This window comes from Pongo pygmaeus, chromosome 3 (assembly GCF_028885625.2).
Source record: "Pongo pygmaeus isolate AG05252 chromosome 3, NHGRI_mPonPyg2-v2.0_pri, whole genome shotgun sequence".
Taxonomy (NCBI): domain Eukaryota; kingdom Metazoa; phylum Chordata; class Mammalia; order Primates; family Hominidae; genus Pongo; species Pongo pygmaeus.
This window is the reverse complement of record NC_072376.2, coordinates 49,305,952-49,328,757: the sequence shown is the minus strand read 5'-3', so window position 1 is coordinate 49,328,757 and position 22,806 is coordinate 49,305,952. Positions and strand designations below refer to the sequence as shown.

Genomic DNA, 22,806 nt, shown 5'->3' with positions numbered 1-22,806 from the left:
ATTTCTTTTCTTTCAGTCATGCAAGAATTATTTATTGAATATGTGTTATATGATGGAGACTCGGTGGTAGGAGGGTAGTAGGATGAAGAAGGTTGACTGGTTCTTTCTTTTAGGATGATTACAGTGTAGGTTGAAGCCAAACAATACAAAAATTACACAAATAACTTTGCGATTTCAATTGTGATAAATGTTACAAAGAAGAATGAAGAAGCCTCTGAGGTGGATCATTAATTAAATAGTTCTCTGACCTTGAGCATCTATGTACCCCTCCTATGACATATCCGCAAATGACATCTGACAGTAACATCACTCATAAGGAATGTTGCAGGGACAATTAATGAGAATTTTTAGCAAATAAAATTTACTATAAGAATGCCAAATGATTCTGTAAATCTTAGAACGCTTTATGTTAGAGAGCTATATGGTATATTTAGCTTTTTAATGGATTGTTTTCATAGTTTAGTTTCAAAGAAAGAAAAGTCAGCCTCTCACTTAAAATGTGAATTTGAATTGGTAAACTTGAGGGATATATTGAAATAAAATTGTTTATGAAAAATTATACTTACATGTTATCTCAGTCGAAGGGTTTATTTCCAGGTTTCCAGAGTTATTCCGCATTTGCCGTAAAACAGACTCAATTCTGCTTTTCATTGATGCTCCATTGTTATTTCTAGTGAATCGAAATTTCATGACAACATCCGCTCTCACACCACTACCATCTTGCCTGTAAATCATAAAGATATTTAAAAAAACAAATAACATGACATTTTTCACCATCCTGTTTATATACTCTTCTTGAATAAACCCTTTTAAATAATTCATTTGCAGAATTTAACTTTAGACAGATCTCTGTAAGTGTTTGCATACATAATACTATATCACAATGCTGTCTCACAAATTTGATTTCAATGCACAGAACACTGTACTCACTATAGGACAGCTGATTTTGAAGTTATAATGCCAGAGTTTTACGGTGTAACTTTGGATAAGTTATGTAAGTTTCTTAATCTTTCTATATCTAAGTCACTTCACATGTAAAATGGGTTATGAAGATTAGATGAATCACTATATGCAAAACTTCAAAGAAGAGTCAATAGCACACAGTAAGTGTACTATAAATATTAGCTATTCTTAGGCTTCACCAATGTTATTAAAAATAGTCTCCTAAACAAATTCATAAAGTGATAGGGTTGTAAATTTGTGTGAGTTAGAGACTCAACTTAATTTTTTGGTACTTAGACCATTCATCTGGCTACAGAAGTAAATTTTAACTTTTGTCGTATATTAAGATTTCATCACTCATTTTAATTAATAATAAAAATTCCTCACAATAAACCTTGGTGACTTGATTAAATATTCTGATTATCTAAAACCTCAGTAATTTCTATTTTCTTCCATGAAAATTACCTCATAAACCAGTTCCTCCACCTGACATTGGCTGTCTTCTTTTCTGAAAAGGTACATTAAAGATATTTGGCTTTGAGGCTCTCATATTCTCTCTTGGCTTCCTCCTCTCACCTCAATGACCAGCTCTAACTTAATATTCATCCTAGATACTAATTTAATATTTATTTTTAAAAATGTTAGAGAAACAACTTCTTGTGCTAGGCACTATTCTAAGCTTCAGAAATTAGCTGTGACTAAGATTGACAGTTGCCGTATGGGTCTTGCAGTTTAGATGTAGAAACAGGCACTGAACAAATAATTACAACTTCCATGTCTAGCTGTAACATGGAAGCCTAAATAATTTTAGAGAACACTTTCTGTATAAAACAAATAGAAATGATAGATAATATAAATTCCATTTCAAATGCAAAACTGGCTCATAGAAAAGTAAGGAAAATCCTGGAAGACCAAAAATAAAGAAGAATGTGAATAGTATGTGGTAAGACTAGAATATTCCACAGGCTTATGTTTAGCATTTACATAGAGACTGGAGATGGGACCTTGGGCTAGTGCGAAATAGGAAGTTGAACTTGAGGTTTTAGAAAAAGGCCAGGAGTCTCAAAGAACTAAACTCCCAATAACAGCATGAACTAGAATGAAAAAAATATGCTCGTCATGTCATAAAAAATAAATTTATCTGTTTCCGAGATCCAGCTTCAAATTAAGAAAAAAGAAAAAGAAGTATTACCTGAAAATTCATAAGCATGGGCCTGGCTGCATGATGTCTGAATCTTCATTAATACTACCTGAATACTCCCAGAACCTTTAAACTAAGAAATTAACAACAACAACAAAATCCATGTGCTGCTGATTCCTCTAGAATGTCTGACAGATGTAACTCCTCTGGAGGTAGATGTGTTAAGTCTAGGTTGTACAGGGTCCCAAGTGAGATTAAATTTAAGCATACAATTTCAATGGTAAACAATACATCATGAGGTGAGTATTAGTTTTTTCTCACGGAGCTATAAAGAACTGCCTGAGACTGGGTAATTTACAAAGAAAAGAGGTCTGCATGGCTGGGGAGGCCTCAGGAAATTTACAATCATGGCAGAAGGGGAAGCAAACACATCTTTCTTACATGGTGGCAGGAAAGAGAAGAACAGAGCGAAGGGGGGAAAAGTCCCTATAATCTAATCACCTCCCACAAGGTTCCTCCCACAACATGTGGGTATTATGGGAACCAAAATTCAAGATGAGATTTTAGTGGGGGCACAGCCAAACCATAACAAGGTGGAATCAAAATAACAAAAAGATTATCCTCAAAAACTTCACATAATAGAATCAACAGACAAGTTGAAGACTATATTTGAAATGACAAATGATATAAAAGAGGGAATCATAAAAATGAGATTAAGTAGAAAACATTATTTTTAAAAGATCACCTAGTATCTGATAGCACAACAGAGTGACTATGGTCAATAATGATTTAATTGTACATTTAAAAATAACTAAAAGAATATAATTGGATTGTTTGTAATACAAAGGATAAATGCTTGAGGGGACGGATACCCCATTTTACACAATGTGATTTTTATGCATTGTTTGCTTGTATCAGAACATCTCATGTACCCCATAAATACATACAACTACTAGGTACCCACAAAAATTAAAATAAGAAATGTGTTTAAAAGACCAGGCAGATTCTCAAAAGAAACAAATAGAACTTGCAGATAGGAAAACATACTCATTGAAATTGAAAACGCAATAAATGGGTTACACAGAATACAAGTCAAAGCTGAAGAGAAATTAGTTATCTAAAAGAGATGAAGAAATTACACAGAATCTAACATAGATAAAAGATAAAATAGAGGTTGAGAGACATGATAAAGTTCCATGTAAAGCAATGCTAAAAAAGAGCCCAGAAAAAAATAAAGAAGCAGTCATACTGGAAGAGATCATGAGAACTATCCACGTGATGGTACCAAGTAGATGGCTGCATATATTCATGTCTAGAGGCAAAAGAGGACTGGCCTAGAGATACAACTTTGAGAGCACTCAGCCTATGGGTGGCAGTGAAGGCCAATGAAAGGAGAGAGTGTGACCTGAGAAGATGAGAGGCCTAGAGCACAGCCTGATGTTCAGCAACATTTAAGGAATGTACAAAGAAGTAAGACCTAGTAAAGCAAACCAAGAAGGAATAGCTAGGGAGGTAAGGGGAAAATCAGGGTGTACGAGGCCATACAAACCAAAGGATAGTCCTATTTCAAGGAGTGACAGGCCAACAGGACCAAATACTCTTGAGAGGTCCAAGAATAGGACTGATGTGGTTTATTTGGATTTTGTTACTTGGATGTCATTGTTGAATCGGCAAGAGCAGTTGATATTTTATGGTGGTATTGAAGCCAGGTTGCAGAGGATTGAGTGATAAGTGGGAAGTGAACAAAAGGAGAGAAAAGGCAGAAGGCTCATGTAGTGCTACAGGTTTTCAGGGCTTACTCACTTTTGAACATTGGTGGCTGATACAGATACTGACAAGAAAGTACTAAGTGAATGTGCACTGAATTGACTGAAAGGTGTTTTGGAAAATACCCTCTCATGGACTCTTCTTATCCCTTTAACTCCTCATCAAAACTTACCTGACCAGACATCTGTGCTCCAGATACTTACTAGGTGACTCTCCAGAGAATAAGAATTAATTTTCTTGTGATGCTAATATTTGAGAAAGAATTAGTATAATTCCTCTTCTACCAAAGAACTATTGCATATTATGTAAAGGCTAGAGCAATGTGGTCATTTGAGACATTTGCGGGAGAGTCAGTGAAGGTGACTATTTCAGTTGGAAAGGCCGGTTTTATCACATCATATTTAACTAAGGCAGGAATGGCAAATAACTAGCATGCATGCTGCTACTCCTCCTATTATTAATTCATGATAGACATGCCTTGGGTTTGGCCATAATACCCTTTTATTATAGCACATCAGGCAGATAAAACCAAAAAGCCACTTTTGATGTTGGTCATAGTGTCTTGATCTTGGATGGATACACCCAAACCACAGCATTGTACAACTCCAGGAGGGACTGTTTACGTAGGCTGCGCCGTGAATGATATCCACTGGAGTTTTACAATAGGATGGCCTTGTTACTGTACCTTCACCCCAACTCTCTCTCTACCCCTTCTTCCTCTTCCCAATAAGAATAGATGTAATATGGTTATTTACATTAGTAGCTAAATAGATCATATGTTTGGCTTTTTTGGCATTGTTTTTTAAGCTGACTAAAACACTATTTTCATAATATTGCAACAACTTATCTCAACATGTCACTATTCATTCTGTGACAAAAAGTTAAGTATGCCACATTGTATCTACACTTAAATATTTTTTCTACAGTTCCACTCACCTCAGTTTGACAACATGAGCTCTGATGAACTGATTTCTTAAATTTGATTCTTTGAATGTTTTAGTAATCTGTAGAAAGAAAGGGGGAAACTCTCTGTAATTACAGTTCTTCTTCTCCTTCCTCTCAACCTTGCAACATGAGACATGTTAATGAGCGGTAGAAAACTGAATTTTCACTTTAGTTCAACCTAATTCCATTGCAAAACACATAGGATTGATTTGGGCAGGTTCTGTAACCTTTTGATGCAGTACCTATTCCTTTATCTGTTATACAGAGATGATGCTGGACAGGCTGTGTTTTTGCTAGAAATCATTCTAAACACATGAGATGTTTTACTCAATGACAGGTTATGTTATATGGCTTGGTGGCTGTTACTAAGGGCTTGGGGCAGGAGTCATGCCAGCATGAGGGAAGTCCACTGACACAATTCAAAATGTGTGATCCCAACAATTGCTTTTAATGGATGAAATCTGATTAAACCAGACTAAAATGAGCAGCAATGGAAAACTTGAAGAGAAGGGGAGAAGGAAGCAAAGGGCAGTCTTTTTTTTTTTTTTTTGTCATTTCTAATTCATACCTAAGCATCAGAGACTATTTTTTTTTTAGTATTAGTTGGTAATTTCTTTTTTATTTTTTAGAAATTGAGTCTCACTATGTTGCCCAGGTTGGCCTCTAACTGTTGTGCTTAAGAATCCTGCAGCCTCACAGGAAAGGTAGTGGGGAAGAGGGGAAAAGAGGTGATGGTTAATGGGTAGAAAAATATAGTTAGATGAAATGAATAAGATCTCGTATTTAATAGCACAACAAGGTGCCTATTCCAAGAGTGGAGTTGGAATGTTCCTAACACAAAGAAAGATAAATGCTTGAGGTGATGGATATCCCAATTACCCTGATGTGATTATTAAACATTATGTGTCTGTATCAGAACATGACTTGTACTCCATGGGTATGTACACCTATTATGTACCCATAATAATTAAAAATAAAATAACATAAAAAAGGATACTCCAACCTCAGTCTCCTAAGTATCTGGGACTATAGGTGTGTACCACTGTGCCTGGCTCAGTTAATAATTTATGGCCGGGCGTGGTGGCTCACGCCTGTAATCCCAGCACTTTGGGAGGCTGAGGCGGGTGGACCATGAGGTCAGGAGATCAAGACCATCCTGACTAACACGGTGAAACTCTGTCTCTACTAAAAATACAAAAAATTAGCTAGGCGTGGTGGCAAGCGCCTCTTGTCCCAGCTATTTGGGAGGCCGAGGCAGTAGAATCACTTGAACCGGGGAGGCGGAGGTTGCAGTGAGCCGAGATCACGCCACTGTACTTCAGCCTGGGTTACAGAATGAGACTCCATCTCAATAATTAAAATAATAATAATAATTTCTTAACTGAATCATAACTATCTCCTTGAATCACTACTCAGTCCCAGCAAGGATGTTTCTCCTGAGGCATAACATTCAGATTCATAGTCAGCTGGAAGTGCTGTGACTGATACAGTTCTCCTGAGATGCAGGGTCAGATGTATTGTGGTTTCATTAAGAAGAATGGATTATGCTGGCTTATACTGTGAGGTGGCACCTAGGTGGATGTGGATATGAAAAGGTGAAGATAAGAAAATTAAGTAGCATGCTGGATATTACATTAAGCCAGGATTTGGAGCAGATTCTTCTCAAAATGGTAAAATTTATGCAATCTCAATTATACCACAATATATCTTACTTTTTCAATATTCGCTCCTATAGGATGATTGAGGTCAGACCAACGTGATTCTTAACCAAATGATAATTTTCTGTTTTTTTTCCAGAGAAGCTTTGAACAATTTTAAGAACAACGAGACTGTTGGTTTTCTCAAAGTACTTTGTTTCTTTTTTAAAAATTCAAGAAATACTAGTAAGTATTAAGAAGAAAGCAAAAAGTCAGGCCAGGCACAGTGGCTCACACCTGTAATCCCAGCGCTTTGGGAGGCTGAGGCAAGTGGATAACTTGAGGTCAGGAGTTCGAGACCAGTCTGGCCAACATGGTGAAACCCTGTCTCTCCTAAAAATACAAAAAGAAATTTAGCCAGGTGTAGTGGCAGGCACCTGTAATCCCAACTACTCAAGAGGCTGGGGCAGGAGAATCACTTGAACCTTCAGGGCAGAGGTCGCAGTGAGTCAAGATCGCGCCAGTACACTCCAGCCTGGACAACAGAGCAAGACTCTGTTTAAAAAAAAATAGAAAAAAAGAAGAAGGCAAAAAGTAATTCTAAATTCTATGATCTAGAATTAACCATTGCTGTAATTCGATAAAGTAACTTCTAGTAATCTACTTAGAAGCATGAGCTTTAATATGTTTATTAATATGGAATGTTAAAGGAGATATTTTAATAAAAATATTTAACTTTAATTTTACTTGACTTTAATCGAAGTAGAAAAAACTGTCATAAAGCTGAAGGAATTGTTAAAATTTGATAAGTGGTTCTTGTAATTATATTTTAATTCATGATTTGGCTTTGCACTGGCACCGGCTAGACTGGACTAAAATGTTAAGTATCCACCTTAACATTTCTGTTATGTGGACAAGATTAAGAGGCAATTTAGTAAGGACTAAGATAATAAGCAACATAAAGAAAGCAAGTTGATTAATTGGTTGATATGCAAATACAAGAATAAAAAAAGAGGCCTATGAATAAGATTTCATATTTCACAGAGTGGGTGAAAATGTTACTACCGACTCTCATTAGAACTTAACAAATGCTTGGTAAGAAAATCAGTAAGGAGATGCTTGAAGAGTATTCTAATGAGATAGTGATAAGGGCAGTAGATGGAAAATACAGAGACAGGTTAGTTTAGCTTGCATCACAAAGTTTAATGAACTGTATAAACTTTCTTCCTCTCAGTTTCTCCATCTGTAAAAGGAAAGTATTTAACGTGTACTAAAATGATTCATCTGTATGCAGTTGACTACTGCAAATCATAGAGACGATGCATCTACTTTTCATAAGTTTTACATTCAATGTTTTAGCCTTTTCCCTCCCTCTACAATTATTAACCTGTTCAAATGAGTTTACTTTTATACACATTTTATTTTGTAACGTGTACTGCTGACACTTTCATTACATTGGACAAAAACTGAGTAAACATTGAAAAAATGAGAACTATTTAATATTTCCCTTCTGATTGAGGTGACAATATTATTTTTTAAATCTAGAATAGTCTAGAATCCTCAATATCCATAATATTCATAATCAATAGAATGAAGCAAGTTATGGATTGTGTAAGAAAATTCTAATAAAGTGAACGTCACTAAATTTGTTAGTAGAACAGGTCACATAAAGGTTGAAACACTGCATACAGGATATCTATAATTGTCACATATTTTTCATGGCTGCAATAGAAAGGTCTTATTAGTTGCCTATGAATATATCAGATTAATCACCTTCTTTAGTGCATTATTACTTGATAGTTATAGCTTTGTTCATATTATTAGAATAGAAGTAATAGAAGTAATGCTTTTGACATTTTAATCACTCTTCTGTTACAATTTTCTCTTTTGTTTAACCAGAAGATCTGGAAAGCTCAGTTGTCAAGGAAGAGATAAAATATGTGGCAATATGATCTATCTATTACTATAATGGTCTCCAAGCATTTCTGATTATGTGCTCCTGTGGGTGAAACATTTTATGCATGAGTAGCCAAAACATGTACATTTACTTATAAATTATATACATGTAATAATACTGCATTACTAACAATATCCATTATAATATATTTATGAAATTAGAAATTTAAAAGGCTGAGTTATAAAATAAACACTTAGGTATTTTATTTTTTGTAATAATATTTTTAGTATTGTAATATGTGTGGAGAGAATTTATGATTTTTGAACATTGTCATAAAATGGTTCAAAGGTCTGATTCTAAGTTTAATTTCAATACTTGGCTTTAAGCACTGAAAAAGTTTCCACATAATTACCTGGCCCCATGTACATGAAGTTTATCACTGGCAGAATTCATTAAATGATGACACGAAGTTGTCAGTCTCACTCATCATGCAAATTTTTGTTAAAATTCAGCAAGTGAATTTCCATTTTCCATGATGTCAATTGGTTATTCTTGCAAACCAATTGAAAGGTGTTGTGTTTTATATATTTTTAAAGAAATGTGTACAAAATCTATTAAACATTATAGTTAATCTTTTCTCCCAAATTTTTATGTGTGCATGTCAGAGAACTTTTACAGATAACATACTTTATATGATTTTCAGTAAAACAAAACAAAAGAAAACCCAATCACCTAATGATGGACACATTGCTAAACATATTTTCAAAGTCTTCTCTCTATAGCGTGAATTTTATCTAAAAAGTGTTTTTTTTTTTTTTTTTGAGATGGAGTCTCACTCTGTCGCCCAGGCTGGAGTGCAATGGGTGATCTTGGCTCACTGCAACCTCCGCCTCCCGGGTTCAAGTGATTCTCCTGCCTCTGCCTCTTGTGTAGCTGGGATTACAAGCATCCGCCATCATCCCTGGCTAATTTTTGTATTTTTGTAGAGATGGGGTTTCGCCATGTTGGCCAGGCTGGTCTTGAACTCCTGACCTCAGGTGATCTGCCCACCTCGGCCTCCCAAAGTGCTGGGATTACAGGCCTGAGCCACTGCATCCGGCCTTAAAAAGTGATTTTCTGATACATATACCTTGAAGGAAAAGGTTGTGTGTGTGTATGTGTCTAGTATGTATTAAATATCTTCTAAGAAGTGTACCACTGACTGGCATTGCTTTACCTGTTAATATGGCTTTAATAGAGAAGGAAATATGTCAGTTCTGTCATTATCTTACTGTTCATTACTGTGATTACGTATTAGGGTTATTACAAAGTGCAAGTTTTAAAATTTGTTTTTGTTTTGCAGGATTCCTCTCAGTTCCCTTGTTGCTTTTGGGAGGCTTAGTTTTCTTTTAGAACTAGATAATATAATCTTTCAAACTAGTTGCAAACTGCTCATCATTGAAATCTGCTGAGAGCAGGTAAAGGTGTGCTGAAGCCTGGTCAGTCCCACTGTGTTACTGTCTACCTTTCCCTCAGATCTCAGAATGTCTTCACACATTTCATGTTCCCCTAAGGCGTAAGACCAAACAAGGATGCTAGTGTCAATCCTGTTTAATGATTTAACTATTTGTTAGAAAGTAACAAAGCTGTTTCTTTTTTTCTTTTCTGTTTCTTGAGAAAAGTAATTTAGAGAAAAAATACATGTAAAATGACCTTTGAGTATTTTATTTCAGCATTCCAATGAATTGTTGGTCCTCCCTGGGATGCATATCCTCATTTTGGAGATGACTGTGAACTCCACCATGACTGTAATCATGTCTTATTTTGTGTTTCTTAGACACATGCATTGTTTATTCATTCAGTCAACAAATATTTGAATACCAACTGTGTGCCAAATTCTCTTCTAGGCTTTTGGTAACAATCAATTCTTGTTAAATGGATGTGCCTGAAAGGAATTTTACCTGAAATCCCTGATGGTATAAGTTATATAATAAGATTAATTTTAAATTAATATTGCTTTCTTTCTCCTCCTGTGTTCTAGTTTGCTTATGGAAATACCATTCAATATATTCTGGGAGAAAAGTATTTGTTGTTTGCAGACATTTGTTGCAATGTCACTACTGATGGCAAAGGAGAGATTTAATGACTCAATTTATCCCAGGTATTAATCCTGATTGAAGTCTTTCGTTTTATTTGGAGAAAACCATTTAAGTAGAATGCATTCATAGTTTTGATACATGTACTTTGCAAACAGGTACTTTCATTATTTCTAAATGGCCTCATTCATTTACTTATTCAACAACTGTTTTTGAGCATCTCTTGTGTGCCACCACCTCCTGCCTCCCTTCTGTCAGGTATTGGAATACAATGATGGATAGAAAACAGTAATCTGGCCATCATGAAGCTTATGTCTAATGGATGGAAATAGACCTAATCAAATAATCATTCACAATTAAGTAAAATTATAACCGTGAAAAGCGCAGCAATGCAGTAGAGGGACCTGAGCCCATTAATGATATTAGAGACATTTCTTAAAGGAAATGCTTATGAAGCTGAGATTTTCAGGAAGAATCAGACTTAGCTGGTTGAAGCGGAAGGAAAAAGGCTCCTCAGCAGAATTAATGGCACATGCACAGTCCTGAGGTGGGAGGAAACAGGTTGTACTTAAGGAATGAAAGAAAGCCAGTGCAACTGTACCATGGAGAGCAAGTAGGCTAGGGTGACAGGAATTTCCCGATCATGCCGGTCTTCGCACTTGAAGCATTTGGTTTTATCATAAACAATGGGAAACCATGGAAGTGTTTTAAACAAGAGGATAATATAGTGGGATTTGCAATTTGAGAACAATCTGTCTTGCTACATATAGATAATCAGTTTTGGAGAAAAAATAATGCAAATGAACAGATTAGTTTTGTTGCTATTTTGGTACCCTAGGGTAGAGGCGATGGCTTGGATAGTCATGCAGCAATGGATATGGACAGAGGTGAATGGATCTGAAGGAAATACAGGGGATTAAGAAGACAGTGGCTGCTGATGGATAGGATATTTGGAATGACAGTAGAATTTTAAGGATGAATTCTAGGTTTTTGATTTGGCTAACTGAATAATTGGTATTGCTATTAATAGGGATAGGTATTGTTGGTGGAAAGCTAGGATGGTGTGGGGATATCATGAGTTTGATTTTGAGAGATAATATATTTGAGTTGTTTTGAAACAGCCATGTAAGGATATCAAGCTGGTAACTAGAGTGCAAAAGAATGTCTAGGCTGGAAATATAGTGAATCATTGGCATATAAATAGAGGTTGAAGTAATGGGCATGTATGTATGGGATCATCTAGGCAGAATGATAGTGTCAGAGGAGAAGTGGACATAAGCAAAGCTTTGAGGTGCTTCAACATTTAGTGGCAGTGTAGAGGAAGGGGAGCCTGTAAAGAACACAGAAAAGTAATGACCAGTGAGGCAGGGTGGGAAAATGAGGGGAATGAGTGCCATGAATATATCACATTAAAATAACAAAATCATAGACTTTTTGTATTAGAATGTACTATACAAATTATCTAGGCCAACTATTTTATTTTACTCATGAATAAACTGAGGACCAGAAATGACAAGTGAATTGCTAAATAAAATAAAAAATTCTGAGACTATTTCACTGCTCATTTAGTGTTAACACTTTGTCTATGGGATAGGGATAACAATAATACTCATATTATCATGAGAAATGGTATGATCCTTAGATTTTGAGTCAAGAGACCCTGGTTTGAATTCTGGTTATACCACTTTCCAGCTCAATGGCCTTTGATGTATTTCTTAATCTCACAATCTTTACTTACCAGTCTGTACAAATGATTTATAATTTTTATGGCACTGCATTAGAGTACTATTCATGTATCATTTTAAATGTTCAAAGTGTTTTTACAAAGGGATACATATGTAAGATTAACTAGGGAACTCATACATCAGAAGAACTTCATGGAAATCTTGAAATACTAAATATATTGTCAAGCCACAGTACTCTAAATATCCTGCTACTGCTGCAGGCAAAGATTAATTACAGAAAGAGATTAGAGTACGGAAAAAAAGACAAAGCAGGATTTAGTGTATGATAAAGGTGACATGACAAATACATCAACTGCACTATTTAACACACTTAGTGTTTAATAGTGTGTTAAATAGGTGTTTTAACTAGAAAGCATCATCTACAAACCAGAAGGTGGCCCCTCAGACACCAAATCTGCTGGTGCATTAATCTTTGACTTCTCCCATGAGAAATAAATTTTTGTCGTGCATATGCCACCCAGTCTATGGTATTTTGTTGTAGCAGCTTGAACAGATGAAAACAGCAACTGACAATAAACTTTGTATGGGAAAAAAAGGGTCCCGAGTTAGGAAGAGATAAAACTGCTGGGGGTGGGTGGGGGGAAGAAAGTCCCAGGGATGCTAAGGCTCCTGCAGAGGGAGGAAACCCCCTGTCAAAAGCTGACACCCCAGGGAAGCGCAGCAGCAAGGTCTCAGTGCCAGCTCTTGTGGGGTGACAGCCCCAGAAGAGAAGGAGGGTTTCTGTAGTAAAGGCGTGCACTTGGACAGGCAGAGACCCAGGTCTGCACGGTCAGGATCTGCCTCCAAGGGGAGCTGTGCAGTGTCAGTGTGTGTGTGCACTTGCGTGTGTGCCTTCATTTGTCTTTAAATCCCAGTCAATCAATCTTACATTTAAATTCCTTTCTCCATGACATTTTTAGCATTCAGCCTTAAATAGCCCAAATCCGAAAGTTTCACCATTTTGTAGTACTTTACAACTTATAGATGACTGCACACACACTCATTTCATTATTTACAGTTCAGTAGATCTCACTGGACCCATGTGGCAGGTGAGGAAAAAGCCTGTGAGCCTTCGAGTGACTTGCCTGGAAGGGGAGGAAATCAAACCAGGCCTTTGACTACCTGCCCAGGGCTATTTCTGCTGCCCCAGAGCAAACCTTTGTACGCAGACTGAGAACTTTGGAAATGTACCGAAGCGGGAGCTGGTGCTGTCCTGACATTGACTCACTTCCCTGCTACTGTATGTGTGTGGGAGGATGCACTGGTTTTAATGGAGATCTATTGCAGCCATTCCCTTCTCTCTGCACATTCACTTAGGTGGTGGGTCCAGAGTCACGGATTCAAGAGAAGTGGCATCAATAAACCTGCATTACTTAAACCAACAAGTGGTTCAGAAAATACACTCCCAAACAACTGAGGATCCAGATCTCTAGGCATAATAAATTTCACTCATCTCCCAATTCTGGACCACACTTGTGTGTAAAGGCAGGCAATGGCTGAGAGACAGCTCTGCAGACAGATGCTAGAACAAAAAATATCAAAAGATTTTAACTCCCTGGAGCCACTGGTGCTTTGCTGTCCTCCACTGAGGGAGGCGCACCTCCTAGCCTCGCCTGGACTATAAATCTGAAGCAGTGTGGCTGGGGAGCATGGCTGAGGAGCAGTTCGTTAGGGATTGTTCATCTTGTATCTTTATTGCTGGCTCCAGCTTAGATCTTCCTCTGAGGTGGTCTAGGCATCCATTCCTTTCCCCACTGAATCACTCTGCTGACATGTCCACAGTGAACTTTTGTCTCCCTGAACAACCTGCTTTCATTTCGGTTTCCTCATCCAGCCAATGGCACCATTATCTACCGAAGTTAGACATTTCTGTGTCAGTGTTAACCTGTCAGTTCTCATCCTGTCTTCTAATCCATTGCCAAGTTCTGTGGATCCTACCTTAAGCCCATCCTTTCTTCTCTATTCCCTGGCAGCACTTCTGGTGCCTGGTGTATCTCTGGTTTGGCCCTTGTAGGGGCTGCTCTGCTGCATTCCCACCCACCTTGGGACTGAGGTTACACCATCAAGGAGGTGGGGCAACTCACAACCAATAGTGAAGGATGGATGCTAAGGGCCCACCTCTACCCCCTGCCTCTGACTCCCTTCAGTCTTCTGTGCCAACAGCACTGTAGTTTGACTATGCCTCTGCCCAATGCTGCTTCCTTCTCTTCCTGAAGGTGTTGGTTGAGAGCACCCCAGAGACACTCCCTGCATGCAAGTCTCAGAGTCTGCTTCCCTGGGAGACTAACCTGTGATACTTGGTGCCTGGATAGCCCTAGGAAGCAAACTCTAAAACGTAGTTAGAGTTGGAAACCCTCTTGCCGGTTTCCATACAGGACCCTGTCATTGATGGGAGATGAGTGCTGAAAGCTTTGAGTGGGGCTCCGAGAAGCAAAGGGACCAGGCTGCACTGGCAGGCTTATTAAAACACAGATTTCTAGGCCCCAATGTCAGAATTTCTGATTTAGTATGTCTTGGTGAGGCCAAGAGTTTGCATTTCTAACAAGTTTCTAGGTTATGCTAGAGACCATACTTCGAAAACCACTGAGTTAATCTTCAGTGAGAACCATCACGGCTGGAGGACTGAATCATAAGCTTATTTAACACATTTTTTTCTCTAGAAGCAAGCATCATTGAAAACCAAGTTATGAGAAGACTGCAGGGTGAGCATAGAATAAAGCAAGGGAAGTTAGATATATCATTTAAATGTTTAATGAGATCAGAATAAACAGTTGAATCAGAATGATTTGGGAAGAGAATCTAGGACAGGAACCAGATGTAGCGTTAACATTGAGGGAAATAAGTTCATTACATCAGAAGTGGGAGACTCCTGTTCCTTCAATAAACATTTATTAAGCATCAACCCCACCAAATGTTGTGGATATACAAAAATGGAATTGATATGGAGCTGTCCTCATGGAACTTAGTCTAATAGGGCAAATTAAGCAAGTCTACAAATATTTATAATATAAAATACATACAGGTATGTGGCATGAGATCAACACAGATACGATTTTGTGGTAAGGTGATGTGGAAGGAGGATTAATTATATCCAATAATGGAGATCAGAGGTAGTTTCTTATAAAAGATGGCTTTTCAGGTTGGCTATAAGAATAAGTAGGGCACACAATGGCTGAAATATGAGCCAAAGCATAGACATGAGAAGGTGCTTAGCTAACAGGTTTGGATTTTATTTTGTAGGCAAAAAGTATTGAGCTAGAGGTAACATGAAGGAAACAATCTGTGAGAGATTTGTGTTCAGAAGTGTGTAAATTAGATTAGAAGGAAAAGAGCCTGCACACAGTGAGAACAGTTAGAAGCTCATTGCAGTGGTTCAGAAAAGCACCAAGGGATTAAAAGCCTGGATTAAGGAATATTCCAGAAAATGTAGAAATGCTGATAAAATTTTATCTTGAGCTCACCAAAGCAACCCTGCCAGGTGACTCAGTTACATGCTAAAATTGTAGAACCATTGAATTACTTTATATTCTTAGGACTTTTTTTTGAAAAGGTAAGGGTAAGTGAGCGACACTGAGACTGGTCAAAGCTAAAGGGCAGCCCCTGGTTTGTGGTGACACATGAATGTTAAGGGTTCTCCTGTGAGGTTTCCTGGCAGGCAGCCAGAGGCCCTCTTCAAGTTAGAGCTCAAACTTGCTTTGCATATTTCTGTTCAAACTTCTATGTCTATCATTGAACCAAAGTGTAATGTTGTCCAAACTATGTTACTGCTGATATGGTAAACCTGTTTTTTAACACCTCCTGCTTTGTGTCTTTAGTTGGATAAGGAAGAGGGAAGAAGGTAAAATGAAAAGAATTTAAAAAGACAATGTCAATGCTTAATTAAACAAATAAAAAAGTTTTAGTATTTGAATTCATAAACAAATAAAATACATATTTACTCGTGGCCTTTCTAACACTTTTTACTCATGACAAAGATGTGAATAAGAACCAGTATATGAATAAACTAACTAGATAAAAGCAGAGAGAAACACATGTTTCACCATGCAAGGAAGGAAAATATGTAGAGCACTTAGCAACTGAAAATATATTACAAAACATTAGGTTTATTATCATATTCATTTTATAATGGAATAAAGAGCAAAGACAAATATTAACTTACCAGAGATTCAATTCTTCCACTCAAAGTTCTGTATTCCTGTGTAGCTGGTGAATTTAACTGACTATTATATTCAACATTTAGGAGTTGAAAACTGCTCCTATAAAAGTAAGATTTTTGATCTGAAAAAGAAATAAAAGGGAAGGTCAGTCTTACTTTACTAAGTTGTTGAACCTTTAATTTATTCAGGATTATGGGAGGTTATATTATAGAATTTCAAAAATTTGCTTTCCTTGAAAGAAAGAAAAAGTTCTACGCTTAAGTGTAATTATAATAAAATTATTATCTTTTCAATTTTTAAAAGGATTGGCAAAGCCAGAGTGGTGTAGATGTTTAAAAATCAGAGTGGTATTATTATTTGAGAAATTAAAAATCGTCAGAAATACTGTAATTTTTATTCTTGCTATATTTTAAGGGAGATTTGTGGTGTATTCATTCAGGAAATATTAATGAATGTTTGTAATATACTATTATTCATTTATCATTAAGAAAGAACCCAAAGTAATTATGAAATTTAAAAAATTATTTCAAATAATATTCTTTATTGAGGAGTTAGTAATTCACCATTAGTTTTTCTGGAGTAAGCTAGAAAGTAAGTCATCTGACAAGATATCTAATCTAGTAATCCAATGTAAATTATTTTCATCAAAAGGCACCTTGCAAAATAAAAAACTTGACAGATCAATAACAAGTAATAAGATTGAATCAGTAGTAAAATATCTTCTAATAAATAAATGTCCAGGACCGATGGCTTTATTGCTATTCTACCAAACCTTCAAAGAAGAACTAACACCAATTCTCCTCAAACTATTCGAAAACATCAAACAGGAGGGAGTTCTCCCCAACTCATTCTATGAAGCCAGTATTACTCTGATAGAAAACCAGACAAGTACACAATAAAAAAAAATACTACAGGCCGGGTGCAGTGGCTCATGCCTGTAATCCCAGCACTTTGGGAGGCCAAGGTGGGTGGATCACGAGGTCAGGAGTTCGAGACCAGCCTGGCCAACATGGTGAAACCCTGTCTCTACTAAATATACAAAAATTAGCCAGGTGTGGTGGTGGGCACCTGTAATCCCAGCTACTTGGGAGGCTGAGGCAGGAGAATTGCTTGAACCCGGAGGTGGAGGTTAAAGTGAGCCAAGATCATACCACTGTGTTCCAGCCTGGGTGATAGAGCAAGACTGTCTCAAAAAAAAAAAAAAAAATAGGCCAATATTACTGATGAACACAGAGGCAAAAATCCTCAACAAAATACTGTCAAACTGAATCCAACAGCATATCAAAAAGATAATATACCACAATCAACTGGGATTTATCCCAGCGATGCAAGAATGATTCAACATATGTGAATCAATAAACTTAATACATCACATAAACAGAATGAAGACAAAAACCATATGATCATCTCAATAGATGTTCAATAGATGAAATATCCCATCATAACAAGAACTCTCAACAAACTAGGCTTAGAACGGACATACCTCAACAACATAAAGGCTGACCAACCCACAGCTAACATTTTACCAAATGGGGAAAAGCTGAAAGCTTTCCTCTAAGAACTGGAACAAGACAAGGATGTCCACTTTCATCACTCCTATTCAACATAGTACTGGAAGTCCTAACCAGAGCAATCAGGTTAGAGAAATAAATAAAAATGCATTCAAACTGGAAAAGAAGTTATATATTCAAATTGTCCCTTTTGCAGATTATATAATTTTATACCCCAAAAAACCTAAAGACTCCACAAAAAACTCTTAGATCTGATATATAATTTCAATAAAGTTGCAGGATACAAACTCAACATACAAAAATCTGTAGCATTTCTATACACCAACAATGAAATAGCTGAGAAAAAAATCAGAAGGTAATTCCATCTTCTACAAGGAAAACTACAAAACACTGATGAAAGAAATGGAAGAGGGCACCAACAAATGGAAAGACATTCCTTGCTCATGGATTGAAAGAATTGATACCATTTAAATACTATACTCTTCAAAGCAATCTATAGATTCAGTGCAATCCCTATCAAAATACCAACACCACTTTTCACAGAAATAGAAGAAGCCATCCTAAAATTTGTATGAAACAAAGAGTCCAAATAGTCGAATCAAACCTGAGCAGAAAGAACAAATTTGGAGACATCACACTACCTGACATCAAACTATACTCCAAGGCTATAGTAACCAAAACAGAATGGTATTGGTATAAAAACAGATACATAGACCAATGAAATAGAATAAAGAGCCCAGAAAGAAATTCACTTACAGCCAACTGAATTTCAACAAAACTGTTAAGAACAAACAATGGGGAAAGCACACTCTTTTCAATAAATAGTACTAGGAAAATTGGATATCCATTTGCAGAAGAATGAAACTGGACCCTTATCTCTCACTATATACACAAATCAACCCAAGATGTATTAAAGACTTAAATGTAAGACCTAAAACTGTGAGAACTATTAAAAGAAAACATAGGGGAAACACTTCATGTCTTTAGTCTAGGGAAATAATTTATCACTATGACCTGAAAAGTACAGACAACAAAACCAAAAATAGACAAATGGGAATTAATTAAATTAAAAAGTTTCTGCACAGCAAAGGAAACAACCAACAGAATGGAAAGACAACCTATTGAATGGGAAAAAACATTTGCCAACTGTTCATCTGACAAGAGACTAATATCCAGAATATACAAGGACTCAAACAACTCAACACTAAAAAAATAAAACGTCCATTAAGGAGTGGGCAAAGAACATGAGTGAACATTTCTCAAAATAAGACATACAAATCATCAACAGGTACGTGAAAAAATGCTCAACATTACTAATCATCAGAGAAACGCAAATCAAAACCACAATGAGATATCATCTCACCTCAGTTAAGATTTCCATTACCAAAAAGACAGAAAATAACAGATGCTGGTGAGAGTGCAGAGAGAAGAGAATTCTTATACACTGTTGGTGGAAATGTAAACTAGTGCAGCCATTATGGAAAACGGTATTGAGATTTCTCATAAAACTCAAATAGAACTACTATATGATCCAGCAATCCCACTACTGGATATTTATCCAAAGGAAAAGAAATCACCATGTCAAAGAGATATTTGTACTTGGGTGTTTATCTCAGCACTGTTCACAATAGCCAAGATGTGGAATCAACCTATGTGTCCATCAACAAGTGAAAGGATAAAGAAAATATGATATATATATATATATACATGCACACACACAATGGAATAATATTTAGCCATAAAGAATGAAATCTTGTCATCTGCAGCAACATGGATGGAATTGGAGGTCATTGTGTTAAGTGAAATCAGCCAAGCACAGAAAGACAAAATTAGCCAGGCATGGTGGCTCATGCCTGTAATCCCAGTACTTGGGGAGGCAGAGCTGGGAAGATCACTTGAAGCCAGGAATTTGAGACCGGCCTGGGCAACAAAGTGAGACCCCATCTCTACTACTAAAAAAAGAGTAAAAAAGAAAGACAAGTATGTTCTAACTCATATGTGGGAGCTTAAAAAGTTGATCTCATCAATGTAGAGAACAGAATGACAGATACTAGAGACTGGGAAGGGTGGAGGGGTGTGAGGAGGATTGAAGAGAGGTTGGCTAACAGGTATAAACATATAGTTAGATAAATGGTATAAGTTTTATTGTTTAATAGCAGAGCAGAGTGAAGTTAACAACAATGTATTATGTATTTCAAAGTAGCTAGAAAAGAGGACTTGAGTTGTTCCAATACACAGAAATGATAAATACTCAAAGGGCTGTATACCTCAAATACCCTGGCTTGATCATTACACATTGTATACATGTAACAAAATATCACATGTATTCCAGAAATATGTAAGATGTTATGTTTCATTAAAATAACAAAAACAACAACAATAACAACAGGGGTCTTCCAGAGGACCTATTCAGCTGTGTGAAGGAGATAAAAGTCTCTGAAACATATCTGTTCACAACTCAGAAATGTTATGAAGATGTACATAACCTAATGGAATCTGTCTCAGAATAAAAATGTCTACTTTCTTTTGATTGTTCACATGCATTACTTACGCAGACAAATACCTTGGTAAGGGACAAGAGTTGGAGATCCTGGGGGAAGAGTGGTTGTTTGTAGTGGAAGATCAAGTCATTTGGGGGCCATAAGTGATCACTGGAACACAGTTTGCAGATAACTTACCAAGGGGCCTACTCTTTAAGCATGACAATGCCGTGTCATTAAGAGTGAAAATTCATTAATTTAATCTGAAACTCCATGTCTCTTTTTTCTACCTCTGTAGTTCACCTTAGGGGTAGGTGACTCCAGGTGATTTGATAGCAAAATGCAGTCAAAAGCAAAAATTTAGCCATAACCTTTACATTTGATTGGCTGAAATGATTGTGTATCATTATTGGTATTTCTAATGTTGGTAATTTTATCGCACCATTGGAAGTATTTCAATCTTTGCATAGTTAAGCATTTTTGCCTGTTTACAATTGGACATACTATAAGTTATATTCTTTCTCTTTTTCTCTTACCACTCACACATACCCATGTACACACCTGCACACCCACACACATGATTTAAGTGATTTAATAGAATTATATTTGAAATAAAAATAACCTCAAAGTGTATTTTTAGTGAAAAAAATTCTAATATATGATATTATTTAGTCAAATTTGATACATTTTACATATCTATGTTAAAGCGTCTGAAAGAGCCTTCACAGAGATTTTTAAGGAAAGTTGTTTATGAATGAACATGATATGTGTATTCTTTACATTATTTTTTCTTGTCCACACTGTCTATTTTTAGTGATATAATAATAAAAAATTAAACAAAATAAAAGAGACAAATAACTAAAGAACATAATGTTTTAAAAAGTTTGACTTTACCCCTTTTAACATCTCAACTGAAAATTTATCTCCTGACCATCCTGTTAGGCTTGTAAGACACTGTTTTCAGAAGACAAAAGCATTATTTGTTAATAAGAATGGACAAATACTTAGGTACATCCAAATTTTAGGTGTTGAAACTTAAGGTTCTTTGAAATATTTCACTGTTATGATTTTATCAGGTTATCGATGAAGGAAATCATAGTGTTAATGAAAAACAAAATGAGTAAATTTTAGCATCAGAAAATTATTGAGATTTTTTTCCTTTGGATAGAATAATTCTTTTTTGAGTAACAATGTTTGGTATACTCAAAAGGTGTGTTTGGGGCACTAAAAATGGCCAAAATAGGAAAGAGAAAAAATACTGATTCAGTAAAAATACAGATATGAATCTATATTTGGGGAAGAATTATAAGTAAGATATATAATCACGTTATATTAAGAAATAAAAGCCATAGTAAAAGAAAGAATGCCAAACTTTAAATCTGAAATTGTATGTAGCTATTAAATCTGAAGAGTAATAATTTTCTGGTACTTACCAAAAGCTAAAAAGTAAACAAGTAGAGCTATGGTGACTGCCAGGATCACTACACCTGCGACGACAATGAAACATACTACATATGGATTCAGAAATCTTGAAGTCGAAGGTACACGTGCTGGCCTTACAAGAGAGAGAGATCAAAGAAAGTCATTCATTTCACTGATTTCATCCATCATTTTAGTGCTCATGATTGTCTTCTGTCTTTCCCGGTCTCTTATCTGGGCCATGGCTCTAGCTATAGAAACATATTCCTAGAAATGAAACTGAACTTAACAAGGCTGTCCTTAGTGGTTTTTCTTTCAAGTTTTTTTTTTTTCAGCACAAAATGAATGAAATTCAAGTAGTCTGATGGAAGAAGAAGGAAATCTGACTTATGGTTTGGAGTTGCTTTCCTTTCTGCCAATTGATAAAGTTTTTGAGAATAACAACAAATCATTGTCTGTTCTACTGCAATGTCTTCCAAAATTCTATGCTGGACACTACCGTAGTAATCAACCTTGCTTGGGCACCATCCCCAAGGCTGTACTGAAGAGAGATCATTCGTGTGGGAAGAAGTGTTGAGGAAGATAAAGAAGAGAGATCATTCGTGTGGGAAGAAGTGTTGAGGAAGATAAAGAACCAGGGGTGGGGTGGTAACGGGGTCAGGACAGTAGCATTTCTCATTGCAAGATTCCCCATATTATTAAAAATCAGCAGAGGCATAGAGCTAGGATGGGGGAGAATAGCAAGTAACTGAAATGAAATAGAACTGCTCCAATAGCCGATGATGTATTTGATTTATCATATTTTCCCCATGAATTTGTACTAATACGTAGTCACACACACTGACACTGGGAAAGTCACCAGAGGAGCTGGGTGTGAATTCCAGTTTTACCCTTTGTTTGCTTGGAGGTCATATTGTCATTTATCTGAGATTTTCTTTATCTGAAAAATAGGAATAATAATACCTACCTCAAAAGGCTGTTTTGAAGATTAAGTGGGGTCATGTTATGTGTTATAAAGTATATATTTCTAGTTCAATAGGTTATCCACTTGGCTGTGAACACCTTGAAGGTAAAGATAATATTCATGCCTATGTTTAACACAGGGAAAGTG

At 36.3% G+C, this 22,806-nt stretch overlaps 1 protein-coding gene across 1 annotated transcript in view; it reads right to left on the bottom strand.

The window, feature by feature from the left end:
- TMPRSS11D (transmembrane serine protease 11D) overlaps window positions 1-22,806 on the bottom strand; it is a 63,031-nt gene that overhangs the window by 16,760 nt on the left and 23,465 nt on the right. Inside the window, exons 2-5 of the mRNA XM_054485979.1 lie at window positions 21,710-21,831; window positions 16,288-16,406; window positions 4,787-4,854; window positions 567-724 (exon numbers count right to left, since the gene is read on the bottom strand). Of these exons, the coding sequence (XP_054341954.1) occupies window positions 567-724; window positions 4,787-4,854; window positions 16,288-16,406; window positions 21,710-21,831 (467 nt within the window). The remainder of the gene's footprint in view (window positions 1-566; window positions 725-4,786; window positions 4,855-16,287; window positions 16,407-21,709; window positions 21,832-22,806) is intronic.